Genomic DNA, 14,902 nt, shown 5'->3' on the forward strand with positions numbered 1-14,902 from the left:
GTCAAAAAAGTCTTTAAACATTACCTTTTTATGAAATGGAATTGTGAGCATGCAAATCTCATTGAGAGCTTTAGTTTTGAGAATATCACGGCAACTTCTCAATGGGTCATCTAAACAATCGAATAAGGCGGCAGGTGTAGGTCTCATTTGACTTTTAGAGAATTGAAATTTCAGTTATGTAAAAAGTCTTTATTTGCTGAAGCCATGCCGTCCATCAGATTTTACCGCCTACCTTTTAGGACTTCCTGTTACCTAATTTATCAGCTGAAGTCTGGATTTGTCAGATTCAAATATATATATTTTTTTTTACCCCACTAGAAAAAGACTTAATATTTTCATAGATATGAATGAATCGTATCTATCTATTGGGTTTTGAAGGCCTGACCGATTCCTGACATGCAGTTGGCCCCAGAATCGGTGGTGACACAAAAGCAGCACGGTTTGCCTCCTTAAACCCTGATTAGCAGGGTTAGGTGGTTGCCCAGGCTCGAGATGGTGCAATGCGTATATTCCTCCACGAGGTGGAGCCATTTGACCAGAAGAGCTCTTGACTACACTGGAAGGCAACCTAAAGCAACAGGCTTGAGAGCCTGTATAACATAATTGTCACTGGTCAGCTGATCACATCAGCACGGGTTATTGATTAATGAGTTCCTTTGCCATTTCGATCTACAGTGGAAGGCAAAAGAAGCAGAACTTTGTGGTTTCTTGTGACCTTCATTTGTTTTTACTTTTGTTGTTCCTTGCTCAAATCAGGTGCGTTTATGACTCCAGTCATATATTTGCGTGTTTATTTATTATCTGTTTAAACTTTTCTTTTAAATCACACTTTACAGGTTGAATGTGTCCAGGGTTGACAAAAAAAAAAAAAAAAAAATCAGTCTTTTGTGCTCACATTTTGTCCCAATATTCAGGTGTAGGTGATCACAGACCAGGGGTAATGCTGCCGTCTCTCTTTCCTACGGACACACACACACACACACACACACACACACACACACACACACACACAAACAACAGTAGCCAGGTTGTAGCCATAGCAACGCCACCGGTGCGCTGTTATCCTAAAGTGATGTGAATGGAAAGCAGAGGGTTGTGGATGCTTTGAACTCCACGCTTCTTCTTCCTCCTCCTCCTCTTCCTCCGCCGCCGCCCAGTCTCGCTGCCAGGTTCAAGGTACGGGTGTGTCCGTCTGTCTTTGTCTGCCTGTCATGGACGAGGCGGAGGACGGCGAGGAGGAGCCCAAATTGCAGCAGCCTCGACCACCTCAAGTAGCCAGCTTGACCGACGGTCATGGGAGCAGCGGAACAACCAAGATGAAGAAATTTACGCCAGGAGGCGGAGCCGCGTCAATTGCGCGCAAAAATTCCAACAACAATGAGCTGTGGCTCATGCGAGACGAGGACTCCGCACCTTTCCGTGCCAATGGCAACACCGCCTCAGCTCCGTTGTGCCAGAGGGATGCTGCTGGCGGCCGAGGCGGCTCAGAGTCAGACCGCGGGAGGAGAGGGGACACGGTCTCAGAGACGGGCGTGATAGGAGAGGGGGCCGTCGGTATGATATGCAACAAAAACGGAGATTGTAGAAGGGACCCGGCCAGTTCAGGGAGCCTCTCTTCTCTCATCTCAAGGCAGGAGAAACAGGCAGATGGAGGAGTAGTGGCAGCGGCGGCGGCAGCTGAAGACGGCAAGGGGCAAGCTGCAGGCATGGATGGCTCAGTCACTTCAGCGGGGTCCCTGACACAGGGGCCCGGGGCCGAGGTCAAGACCGTGGCAGCGATGGAGAAAAAGGACTCCAGAGTTTCCTTCTCCAACGCCCCAACTAGTAAAGGACACACTCCGAGTCAGCAGTCGAGAAATTCTGTCACGTTCTCCAAAGCAGAAGACGGCTCTCAGATAGTGCCGGATGATGGAGACTCCGGGGGGAATCAGACATACATGCAGCGGCAGTTTAGTTCCATGCTGCAGCCTGGCGTTAACAAATTCTCCCTGCGCATGTTTGGCAGCCAGAAGGCAGTGGAGAAAGAACAAGAGCGCGTAAAGTCAGCGGGTAATTGGATTATCCACCCATACAGCGACTTCAGGTACGGGTCAAACCGAGTTAGGTTCATGAACAGTGCGTGCTGTTAAGACCGAGTCGGTCTGCATGGAATTGAATGTATGTTATAACATGTCATGGGCTCCTTCACTATATCAGACAACTTTATCCAGGGAATTGGCTACTACAAATATGAGCACGTCCGCCGTAGCCACAACGTAAAGAATAGAAGCATACATAAATAATAATAATAATAATAATAATAACAACAACGATAGGGCTTTCGCACCATTCAGTGCTCGGGCCCTAATAATAGAAATTCACGACCATTTAGAAGGTTCTCTCGGGAAGAGTTTCAACTTAAATTTAGTGAAGATGGGTTTATTTTTTTTCATTTCACATAGATTATGTCAAAAGGATAGAGATCAAATGTAATATTCCCCATTTCACGGGACAGACGGAGACCGCCTGGTTAAACCAGCGCATCCGAGTTTTCGGAAGTCTCCCTTACGTTGTCAAAATGTTGCGTTTGCTACAATATAAACTCCTTCAGTCTCAACGCAAGCTGTTTTCAAGTTGAAAAAGTTTGAATGCGTCTTGGAAATCAGTTTCAGCACCGAGGACAGCTCCTTTTAATTATCTAACGATCGATTTCTCCCATTAGGATCGTGCCATTAAAAAAAAAATATATATATATTCTTCTGTCTAATGTTGATTAGTGGTTTTATTTTGTTCAGTGACAGACGGAGCTTTGTGGAACGTTTTCTGAAACGGAGGATTCAGGTCATGACTCAGCAACTAGAGTTAGTCTCTGTTTCTTCCAGCTGATCAGACAGAAGTGTACATTAGCCTTATTGAACAACAAATGGCTCATTAGTTTTTAGTGTCGATTAATCTGCCAATTATTAACGGTTTGATCCATATGCAAAATATGATAAAACACTTTTTGGTTTTCACAGGTACAATTTCGACCTTTCCAAAGACTAGCTCTGACCTTTCCAGATGCCTTTTTTTTTGGGGGGGAGGGGGGGTCTAAAACCCTCAGATATTCATTTCACCACCACATTACATCAAGAACAACCGTAGATTCTGACATTGGAAAGGCTACAGTCAGAGTACACTGGAGTATTTCACTGTCAAAAAGACTGCAATTGAAAAAAACTCGTAGCATCTAGATTGTCTGATAAATTTGTTTCAGCTTTAGAAACACAAGTGTCACAATAATTAATTCTGTATCATAATTCAGCAACCAAACTACCATCTATGTTGCATGACTGGCCAGTGTGTGGAGTTTGTTTTGGAGTAATAACTGGATATGGTGTGATGGAGAACATTTAAGAAAATGTCAACTGTTTGTCACCGTTGTTAGGGGTGGCGGCGTTTTCTCGGGGTGTGTGTGTGTGTGTGTGTGTGTGTGTGTGTGTGGCCCATGAGACTGCATCGCCTCACAATACAGAGAAAGCTAGAAGTACCACTTGTCATAAATCGAGCAGAATCAGCATCTCTGCTGGTGTGTGATATCCATAGCAAATAGTACCACTATAAGTGTCTAGACATCAGTATTATAGTTTTTAGACATGGTTATTTGGCCCATACACAAAAGCTCAAATTTTGCCCTCTAGTGTTATAATTATGTTACATTTTTCCTCAGATTTCAGAGGTGGACTGGGTACATGTAACTCTCTATCGTCGCTTGTTTGTGTGCTTGTGCATTTTGTGGGAATGAGGGATTTAACGACCACCCACTTCATCGCTCATCATCTTCCACTCTTTCGCCCGTGACAGGTTCTACTGGGACTTCACCATGCTCATGTTCATGGTCGGCAACCTGATCATCATCCCCGTGGGCATCACCTTCTTTAAGGACGAGACCACCACGCCCTGGATTATCTTCAACGTGATCTCTGACACCTTCTTCCTCATGGACCTGGTGCTCAACTTCAGGACGGGCATCGTGTTCGAGGACAACACCGAGATCATCCTGGACCCCAAGAAGATCAAGAAGACGTACCTGAAGAGCTGGTTCGTGGTGGACTTTGTCTCCTCCATACCCGTGGATTATTTCTTCCTCATCGTGGAGAAGGGCATCGACTCGGAGATGTACAAGACGGCCCGGGCGCTCCGAATCGTCCGCTTCACTAAGATCCTCAGTCTGCTGCGCCTGCTGAGGCTGTCCAGGCTCATCCGTTACATCCACCAGTGGGAGGAGGTACGCTGAGTTTCACCATTATTTATAGCAGCAAAGAAGAAAGGAGGGTTCGGGTGTTACTTTGACCATTAAAGGATAGGTTGCATAATTACTGATGAATAAATCTAAAGGAAGTGAGCATATGGGGCCAGAGCACTTACCAATGCATATGAGCAAACCGTGTGACTCATGGGGAAACAGAATACTTGAGGAAAACACATGGCATATTCATGGGACACCCCTGTTTTAGGTTGTGTACTGTGCTATATTTTGGCAGAGGTAGTTTTTACAGGTGATCATATTTGTTGGTTGATCAGCCAGTAAAACTTTGTGCACTGATAATAGACAGATAGTTTTGGCAACGATGGGTTAAATTTGATTATTCAAGAATGCTTGTACTTGTTGAAAATAGATTTTACAGCTGAACAACAGATGTCAAAATAAACTCTCTAATTATGTATGCAGCCAATAAAAGATAAAAGCAAATTTCTAAGTTAAAAAAAACAAAACTCTGCAAATATAATTTTTAGATATAAAAACCTTCAATAAAAACAAAAACAGAAAATGATTCTAATTTTGGACAATTAAAAGGAAATGCACTCTTATATACTGCAGTTTAAATTTGCATTTAATTTGTGCATGTTATATATGATACAGGCATGTGTGTAAAGCCAGAATTGACTAGCAATATCACTTTGCTCATGTATATTTCTCTTATTTTGGATGATTTTTGTCCCCAACGGCATCATTGTAAACTATTTTGCCTCTTCACTTACTGAAACCTTCATAAATAACTACTTTTTTTTTTTTTTTTTTTGTAGAGAAACCATCAATGAAATAGTGAGAGTTGAAGAAGGAAACCCTTTTTTTTTTTTTTTTTTTCCATCTTTCAATTCTTTTTTGGTTACAAGAAGGCATGTTTAATTTTCAGGTTTGGAGTGTGTACATTTTATCAAAGCCTTCACACAATAGTGTGTGTGTGTGTGTGTGTGTGTGTGTGTGTGTGTGTTTTTTTTTGTGAGTCCCGCTGATGAGTTTTAACGTCGAACAAAAGGACTCATTAGCATCACATCTGCCACAAAGGAATGCTGTCAGAGCTCGCTGATGATCACTGACGGTGTAGTGTAGAAGAAGTACGGTGCAGTTGGATATTACGGCCGAATGATGAGTTGAATATCGCCCCCGACGCTTTGAATTGTGCGCTCAAAAGGGAAAGAGAAAGCAGTCTGACTGAGCTCTAACTAAGAACACAATATTGGATCGCGCTGCCAGGGGTTTATGTCAATATACAACTAATTCTGTTTTTCTATCGAAACAATCCTCCTCGATTTTAATAACTTCCTGTCACACATGAAAATGAGGTTTCACAATGTTGTATTGCAATAAGCTCGATAGTAATAGCTCATCGTAACCCAGTTTAGTGATGTAGTTAGGAATTCATTAACAACAACAACAACAACAACAACAAAAATGATTCGTGCTTATCGGTGGGACAGCGAGAGGGGGGTTTTTCAGAGGAATGAACACAAACACCGGGGACACTAATTGTGTTTTTATTCCCATGACAGGAACTTTTCCCCCATTTTTTTCCCGCACCTGTTTTAAGGTGGCGTTTTAACCAATGAAGGCATCAAACGAGCAGCTGGACAGACTGGCTAATGCAAACACTCATGCTTCTCTTATTACATTACGCGTCAGGAGATAACGTCCATCTATACATAGATGCATTATCGTTAACGTCACATGCCTCCGTACTGCCTACAGTAAACACACACACACAAAAAAAAAACAACCCGAGGTCTGCTCTGTGCGCGTCTCTGCGTATTACCTGAGGATCCTTATTCGGACTAACAAAATCATCTACCACTCTGCAAATAGCCGCTTGCTCTTCTGATTACGAAGGTGTAATTTTTTTTTTAGCTGGACGAGAACCCTAATTAGTGATTCAAACACACACACACAGCCGAGTGCTACTTTGCTTCGACTCAGCCCTGCCCTCATCCTCTTATCTCAGCTGAGCTCTGCTCTGCTCAGCTCGATCCAAACGCGGTTGGCCGTGTTTCCCCTCTCAGCTCAGCTCAGCTCGGCTCGGCTCGGCTCGGCTCAAGTCCGCTCGCTGCAGCAGGGTTTCCTCAAACATCTTAGTGTTGTGATGATTTCACCATGTAGCTCAGCCGTAGTCCAGCACGGAGGGCGAGCGCTGCCACAGCCGGGCTCAAAATGAACAAATAACGACCGGGTTAACACTTTGAACGTGATCTTAGAATAAAACGATATACCTACGCGGTTGCAGTGTGACCGACACAGAAGCAAAGACAAGAATTGTTGGGAGTACCCAGAGAAATTTCCTGATCCAGAAATCTCGTATGGATGGCTTTTTTTTTTTTATGAGCTAGACAACGATTGTGAATGCATTAGAGTAAGAATTCGTATTAGGACCGATATTCATCATGTTCGCCAGTTTTCTCTTAATACATTGTGCCATGCGCAACAGTAAGGAGTAGAAAATACTTCATCTGTGTTTTTCAGGCCGTGACTTGTGCTCACAGTAATATGCCTTGACCCAGATTGTGGTCTGACAGTGACACATGGCCAGGTGCTGTTCTGGTGTCGGGGGGAACATTAGTCCTGGAGCCTCATTAATCATGATGGGAATGCTTCCTAATCACAGGGCAGGGCCTCTCAGCGTGTTTCCCTTTCTGCTTCTCCAAAATGACCTACGGCCATCAGCCATTAGAGGAGATGCTCAAAACAAGTAAAGAAAGTGGAGTCTTTGGTTTGGGGCAAAACATTTTTTACCCAATGTGGACGAGGGGAAGGAGAACAATGAAAATTAGAGGAGAGTGAAGAATAAAGACGAAGGAATTATCTGCATATATTTAAAAAAAAAAAAAAAAAAAATGCATCCACAAACATGTAGATATTTTGGATGTTGAGGAAGGTGAGATGTTTTGAGCAGTACACAGCTAAGACACTACATTTTTGAAAGCCCCCCTTGAGCCCTTAAATAAGAAGTTATAATGTGTAATTTACACAACGGAGACATTTTTAAAAAATATCATTGGATTTCTTAGACTTGTCATCATTATTAAGAAAAATCCCAGACTGTAAGAAAAGTCCCAGAGCTATTTGAGTTTGAATCATGCACTTGAGCATGTGAAGTATAATATATGGGAGGTTTTGATATTCAAGTGAGGCTGCAAGTTGAGGGCAGTGAGGCCTCTGAGGTGACGGGATGAGTCACTGAACGTCCTGACCTGGCTGCTCCCAAACTGTAAATTCAAAAACAGAGGCTGCTCGTTTATGTCTCCAGACACATACACACACAAAACACACACACACACACACACACACACACACACACACACACACACACAGGACGGCCTATTTCACATGCGCTTGTCTCAAGTGGGAAATGAGTCGTTGTTTTTGATATAAGAAACCATCAAATTGACCCAATAAAACAGGGCTTTCCAATATGTATAAATATATATATGCTGTACATAGACATACAGCGTCTGGCCTACTTCCCTCCCCTGTTGGACAATTCCTTTGTCCAAGGTGGGGAAGTATGCATTTACATATGATTTAGAGAAGCTTCAAGTTGGCCCAGTTAAGCAAGGATTTCAAACCAGTGCACACACATGCTTGTAACCCACGCACACACGCACGCACGCATGCACGCACGCGCACACACACACACACACACACACACACACACACACACACACACACACACACACACACACACACACACACACACACACAGTGGTAACAAGGCTTGGCAGATAGCCAGCCAAACCCCAGTGAATGGTGTTTACAAGGCTGTGACCACATCACCAGCTCCACACAAATGAGCCCTCTTACCTGGGGCAAGTAGTACTGAGAAACAGTAGCGAGAGGCCGGCCTGGGCTGCTGATCAAAGCCTCAGCCGTGTCTGATGAGGTTGAGTGCAGACTGCGTATCCTTTGGTTGTTTTTTTATCCCCACCTGGTTATAATTTTAGAACCTCAGCCTGACACATTATTCTGCTTTGACTGAGAAGGAACAACATGCAGTACCCCACATCCCTACTTTTGTTACTGATTGGTGACATCATTGGAGTGTGTTTCATGATACTGTATCATGAAACGTGCACATCTATTGGAATGTCGTTTTTCACAACAATGAATAAACACAGTCTTTAAAGATATACAGTACATCCCTGCAGTTTTTCCTTCAAGGTTGTCGTTTTACGTAAAGCGTCACTCATCAATATTTTTACATGAACAAAGGGTCAAATCCCTGCCTCTAATATGAGAGGGGCCACTCTTAGTTTCAAACCGTAGAGTATATATATTAAAATGGACGTAGTCTCCAGGTCTGACAATTAAAGCCAATGCAGATGTGCCTTAAAGTGCAATACCTCTGAGGGAAACTTGGGGCTGGGTCCCAAAAAAAAATCTCTGGCTCCAATACACTCTCATGAAACACAAAATCAATTAATTTTTACCACACGTTATCATGGTGTAATTCGCAAAATCAACTCTTTCTTATCAGTGTTCCGGTCGTCCTTCTGAAAATATTTCCATCATTAATCAAATATATGGCCTCACAGAGAGGTATGTTTGGGGGCGTTCAGTCAGGTTTGTGGTATAGGTGGACAGGCATAGTGCCCTCGCGTTCTCAGTGAGATCAACCCCTTGCTCCTCCCCAGCTCTGTTTTGGTTTTCTGTTTATTAATTCAAATCCAGTCTACGGAGTGAATCACGAATGACATGCTGTCAGTGAGCTAAAAGCTGGTGGACATATCCTTGACATAGTTTACACAGAAAGACCACTGCTCACTTCAGTATAGTGTAACAATATTCTGGATGTGCTGTTTGTGTTTACCATTTATTAGATTCTGACTATCTACGCTGATTTAACATCCTCCTCACACATCTGTCTCGGCTTTTTCTCCTCCTGACAGATCTTCCACATGACCTATGACCTGGCCAGTGCTGTGATGCGAATATTCAACCTGATTGGTATGATGCTGCTGCTGTGCCACTGGGACGGCTGTCTCCAGTTCCTTGTTCCCATGCTGCAGGACTTTCCATCGGACTGCTGGGTCTCCCTCAACAAGATGGTGGTAAGCAAAATGCTCTGTGTGTATACAGTCTGGTTGATTGTGTGCTAAAGATTCCCGTGAGTCACACACTCGCGTGCACAAAAGTGTTTGTTTGCAAAGCAACACTTGCTGCAAAACCAATCTTAGATGCAGAAATAGGATTTATTTAACGTTTGCGCACATGCACGCACAGACACAGTGTACAGAAAGCATGAGTGGGATATAAAAAAAAAAAACCTGTTTACACTTGCTTCATACAGCACACCGTGCTGTTTGTTATGTAGCTGTTCTCTTTGTTTCTCCTCTCAGATGTCCTTCCTTCCTTCTAGCTGGCAGGTAGCTTCTGGCATCTGGCTTAGGAGATGTTTCTCAAAACATATTGCCGGCAAGAAAGAAAAAAACTCTCCGCAGAGCAAGTGGTGCAATACTCAAACTGCATGAAAAACAACTATCTAACTAGATAATTCATGAAAAATCATTATAAAAAGCTCATTTTACAATGCTCATTTTACACGTGCAACATTCATCAACCAATTGCAAGGCAGGAGCATCACTTGCTCAGATCACCTCCGCAACCTCCGTTCTTCCTTTTAAATTTCCCTTAAAGTAGTTTTAAAATAGAAAGAGAATACATAATAAAACCATGTACACACAGTTGTCATTTCAACAAAATGACAAAATCCTCCAAAGGTTGCGACAGTCTCTCTATCTCTGTTTTTTTTCATAATGTTCTAGCAAGGAGCAACACCTGTCTATCCTATTGCTGTTGGATATCTCCAATAAATCATAAATCCCAAATTTTTGACATAAATACAGCGGAACGACACAGGAATACTGTGTGGGTCTTTATCGTTTTGGACTTAAGCCCTTCCATCCGGTCTGACTTGTCATCCTGCTTTGGAGATAACAGATTGGAAGTTGGTGACTGACAGGGCTGGAGGCACAGAGAAGTCAGAGGATATGAGCAGTTTAAACTGCATGCCTGCTTGCCTTGTCACTCAGTGTGCCATTTTCACACTTTTTTTTTTTTTTTTACTTCACACACATATATATACACCATCACAAATACTGTATATGTATACTGTATATACACCAGGTACGTGTGTACCTACAGAAAAAGTATATTGATAGCTTCAATTCAATTGAATGGTAAAAATGAACATTTTTATAATAGATTAATTCGGTTTAACCTTTAAAACTGGTTTACAAATGTTATATCTTATACTTGAATAATAGATCAGGCACTTCATACAACTGACACGACTCTTGCTGCTCAGCCTACAGTGTATAAGGTGTGTACAGTGCGCTGTGTATTTAACGAAAAGGTGATGATTGGTTCGTAGGCAGCTCTGACGAAAAGACTGGAGCGGACACTGTTGAGATGAAATGCGTGTAACTGTGGATAAAGAAAGAACAGCATTACCGGGATAAATAAATTGGGAGTTATAGAGGACAGTTTGCATTGACATTAGAGGCTAACTGCAGGAGGAATGTGTTGTAAATGGCTGGTTCAGGATAAATAGTGGGTATTAGTGAGGAATGACACAGTTTCCTAATTGGCATCAATATCATCTGCCATAGAAACCAGCCCACTACTGCGGCAGTGCCAAAAGATGTTATGAGTTGACTGCTGCTTATCGCTATATTATTAGAATATGTGTGTAATTAAAACTGTCTTGCAACAATTTTTTTTTGAAGGGAGAGTTACATCTTTTCTCCATCTAAGGAAGTTCAGCATTCCTTCCTCGTACTTTAGTCAGGTGCCGGCTGACTCCGCTACCGCTAAGAAATGTTTCATATGCTGAGAGGAAACCTATTTTTGGCACATAGATTTGTGAGATTCAGGCCCCTGAAATACACTGTGTACTGAGACACTGCTGTATGTGTTTGCACGGATAGGTGTGTTCGTATGTGTGTGTGAAATCTCCAGGAACAGATGGATCTCACACCCATTGACTCTAGGGGTAAATCAGTGTTGCTTCTCTGTCACTCCATCTCTCGCAGTCTCATTTAATCTCTGGCCATTTTTGTCAACTCACTTTTTCTGTTTACACACACACACAAACAAGAAAACACACGTCTTCACAATATCTGTGGAGGCCAACAAGAGGCACAATGCTGTGTGCCAACTCTTTGCGTCACTTCTGACAGTTGCAGTAAACATTAGCGATATTGTAGACTTTGACTTAGACTGTGTGAAAAAGAAGTGATCGCAGTGTGTGTGTTCCTCTCCTCCACTCGTATCCTGCCCACATTTTCCCAACATGCCTTCATCCTCAGCATCTAGAGCTGTTGTCTCAGTTCAAAGTGGCAGATATAGAAGTGGTAAAGTCTCTTATTAGTATTCAAATCCATTTCACGTTGACATTTTGTACAGATGTTTTCCAATTTTAGAGAAGAGTCAGCTCCCAGATTACACAGTGACATATTTGTGATTGATGTTAATTATCACCAAAGGGCATGAATTGTTTTATATGGTGACGCCCATGTATCCCCCTGCATGTATCCACTGTGTGTACATTCAGTTTTCCCTTTGATGCCTCAGAGCGACTTGTGTTGCTTGTGCCTGTGTGCCATTTTCCTACCTCAGTGCCACAACACCAGCGAGCACCCATCTGGGCGTGGCTGCCTGGTGTGCTGTGCCTCTGCCATCTCGGGGTAATCAAGGTCAGGTTCTCCTCAGAGTTGCTTTGAATGAACACGCAGCGTTAAATGATCCTCATGCCTCACTTTCAGGCTCACTGGCTGCCTGCCTGCGCCGGACATTTACTGGACCCCACCCTACTTTCCTCGCTATGGAAACACAGCACGATAACCACTCTTTAAAGAAGCATAGGATGCATTCACTTGCTCAAAAGGGACTCTCATATGCACTTTTATACATGCTGTATGTGTGTGAGACTATGTTATATAGAAGTGATAATCAGAACAACTCCACCAGTGGTGTTTATTGTAAGCCCGATAGTCAGGCTCCTGCAGCATTGTGATCTGAAGATCATCATGGTCTGTTATATAAGTGACTCTTTCTGTTATGTGGATGATGACAGGTGGTTTTGTCCCATCTGCCTCAGCCTGATTAGCTGTTAGATCAGAGGTATAAAGCTGCTTTTCGCCTCTCAACTCCTCTCTCTGCTTCAGGCTGAACTGTGTTTCTGTGATTAATATTTAGGCTGCTATAGAAGACATTTTACTGTCATAAAAGAAGAGTTGGTGTAATTGCAATAGTACAGCAGTTTGTGTGGCCTTATATAAGCATTCACACTGTATTCAGGCACACAGAGATGCACTTGAAGAAACACTCAGGCGTTGGAAGTTAATAAGGTTATCCTCCATTCATTCCATTACTGAAGTGATGTAACAGGCAGGCAGGCCTGTCAGCATACATGAGAATAATGGGCAGTTACTGTGTCAGATCCATGTGTGGACGTGCTGGTGTGTATTACCGTGAGTGACAACTGCCTCTTATAATCCAACAGCCACTCAGAGTAGTAATTTGTTACAGATCTCAGTAACACAAAGTGTGTTTTTCAGAGAAGAAACATTAAAGTGTTGCGATGCAGAGCATAGGCAATACAACTGAGTGGCCTGTAGCATTTAATCCTGAACTTATTCAGTTATTTCAGTAATATGTGGGCACTTCTATAAGAGCACACATGTACACCTGGGCTGGTTGACTACACGGACAGTTTTGCTGCCCCAAAATGTATATTTTTGGCAGTCATGAAACTTTGAGGTAGCCTAAAGCATGTTTTTACCTCAGGAAATAGAATTTTAAATAAATTCAAATAAGTCAGGATGACTGTTACTGTTTGTCCATGAACATCTGGTTGAGCACGCTATAAGGTCCAATTTGAACTTATTTTTCTACAGTTGCCTGTGTGAAACCAACCCTATTTTAAGAGGAGATGTCTTGTCATTTTTGGCTGTGCAGTTAAATGTAGAGAGTGCAGGCTTTTACTAAATTATGCTGGGGTTTATTTGTTAAGTTTCGTCTTTATATCTTAAAGCAATGCAAGATGACTTAAAAGGAACTCATATTCTGTAAAAGTTTTTCCAAACACAGATGTTAAAAAGATTTAACAATGTACAGCAATGCTAGTGACTTTGTGAGGCTGTACTTAGGGGTAGATGTGCTTTGAGCTAAATGCTATTTAGCACCAAACAAAAAGTACCTCAGAGGGATAATAAATGTCTTTAGCTTTGCTGGTATTTTATTATTATTATTTATTAATAATTAATAATTTTATTATTACAATTATTATTTTATTATTGTATACGTTATAAATTTACATTTGACTTTTGATGTCAATCAATCTAATAGTTGTTCAGATATTTCAGGTAAATACATCGCCATCAATAGAGCCACAATGCTTTTAGGAATAAAAAAGAAATTGGCACATCGTAGTGTTGTTAGATTTAAAATCTCTATAGAATTATCTTTTTAATTTTGTCATTACAATAAAAAAGGCGTACCTCATACTTGGCATGATCAGGGAGAATATATGCTGTCTGCATCATCAGGTAGATGAACATGGTTGCACACCAACAGCAGTATGAATTCTACAGCTGTGTCTCAGTTCAGATGCTGGATCCTCCAAAGGACACGGACCATGAAGGTGCAACCTGTTGGCGAGACTGAACCTGCTTCTTCTTTCAGAAATAATTCAATCCAGTCAAACCTGAAGTATCTCACCGTAGAGCACCTGTAATTTTCACTCTCTGTAATTGTCTGTAAGAAGTTCCACTTGCATGGCTGGATTTTTCATTTGAGCTGAGAGCAAAAGGATGACATCTGTGGTGTTCTCCCCTGCAGTGCTACCCATATTAAATACCTCAGGGATTAACGTTGGAGTCAGCTAAGAGAGCTGAACCATTTTCCGTTTTCATAAGAACTGATACAGAAGGCATGAAATATTGTGTAAGTAAATACATAATTTCCCCTAAACTGCCTTCTGTGGAAATTGTTCCTGAGCAAATAATGTTGGATTTTCTTCTCTTTATTGTGGTCTAAGGAGCAATACCAATTAAAGGATAATGTACTCAAACCCAATAATGACAGCTTATTGAGCTGCAAGCTACGATCCACAGAGTCAAATTCTCCTTGCAAATCAATTAAAATCCACCTTGTAATTTACAAGTTCCCATTTCACATTTGACAAAGTCAATTAAAAACAAGAGCAAGACTTCCATAAAACAGATGTTATATATAATTCTAATTATTGACACGTACAACACAATCGTTCCCCGAATGTTCCTTTACCTGTACCCATGCTGGCAGCATGGCTCCAATGTTGGTCAAACAACACTGAAATATATCTTTTAAGTAGATTTTGAACTGACATTGCTTCCCAGTACTTCAGTGATCCACTGACTTTTCATCTAGCTGCATAATCAGGGCAAATATTTGTCCAGTCTTTTGGTTTATGACAAAACACTTGCCAAAGTAATGACATTCCAGTCAGCCGGCTGTAAATTGTTGCGAATTATACGAGCATGCTGTGCTAAACTAATATGGCAAAGATGGTAAACATTCAACCAGCTAAACATCAGCATGTTAGCATTGTTACTGTGAGCAACCTAGCAT

General features: G+C 42.0%; 1 protein-coding gene across 1 annotated transcript in view; it reads left to right on the plus strand.

Annotated features, from left to right (window-relative positions):
* The first annotated feature begins 130 nt into the window (after nucleotides 1-130).
* Nucleotides 131-14,902, plus strand: part of hcn2b (hyperpolarization activated cyclic nucleotide-gated potassium channel 2b) — a 42,647-nt gene continuing 27,875 nt past the window's right edge. Inside the window, exons 1-3 of the mRNA XM_069150174.1 lie at nucleotides 131-2,083; nucleotides 3,823-4,246; nucleotides 9,178-9,339. Coding sequence (XP_069006275.1) covers nucleotides 1,212-2,083; nucleotides 3,823-4,246; nucleotides 9,178-9,339 — 1,458 coding nt within the window. The 5' untranslated portion in view covers nucleotides 131-1,211. The remainder of the gene's footprint in view (nucleotides 2,084-3,822; nucleotides 4,247-9,177; nucleotides 9,340-14,902) is intronic.

Source organism: Embiotoca jacksoni, unplaced genomic scaffold (genome assembly GCF_022577435.1).
Source record: "Embiotoca jacksoni isolate LCO1_2020_lvr unplaced genomic scaffold, fEmbJac1.0.p SCAF_16, whole genome shotgun sequence".
NCBI lineage: Eukaryota > Metazoa > Chordata > Actinopteri > Embiotocidae > Embiotoca > Embiotoca jacksoni.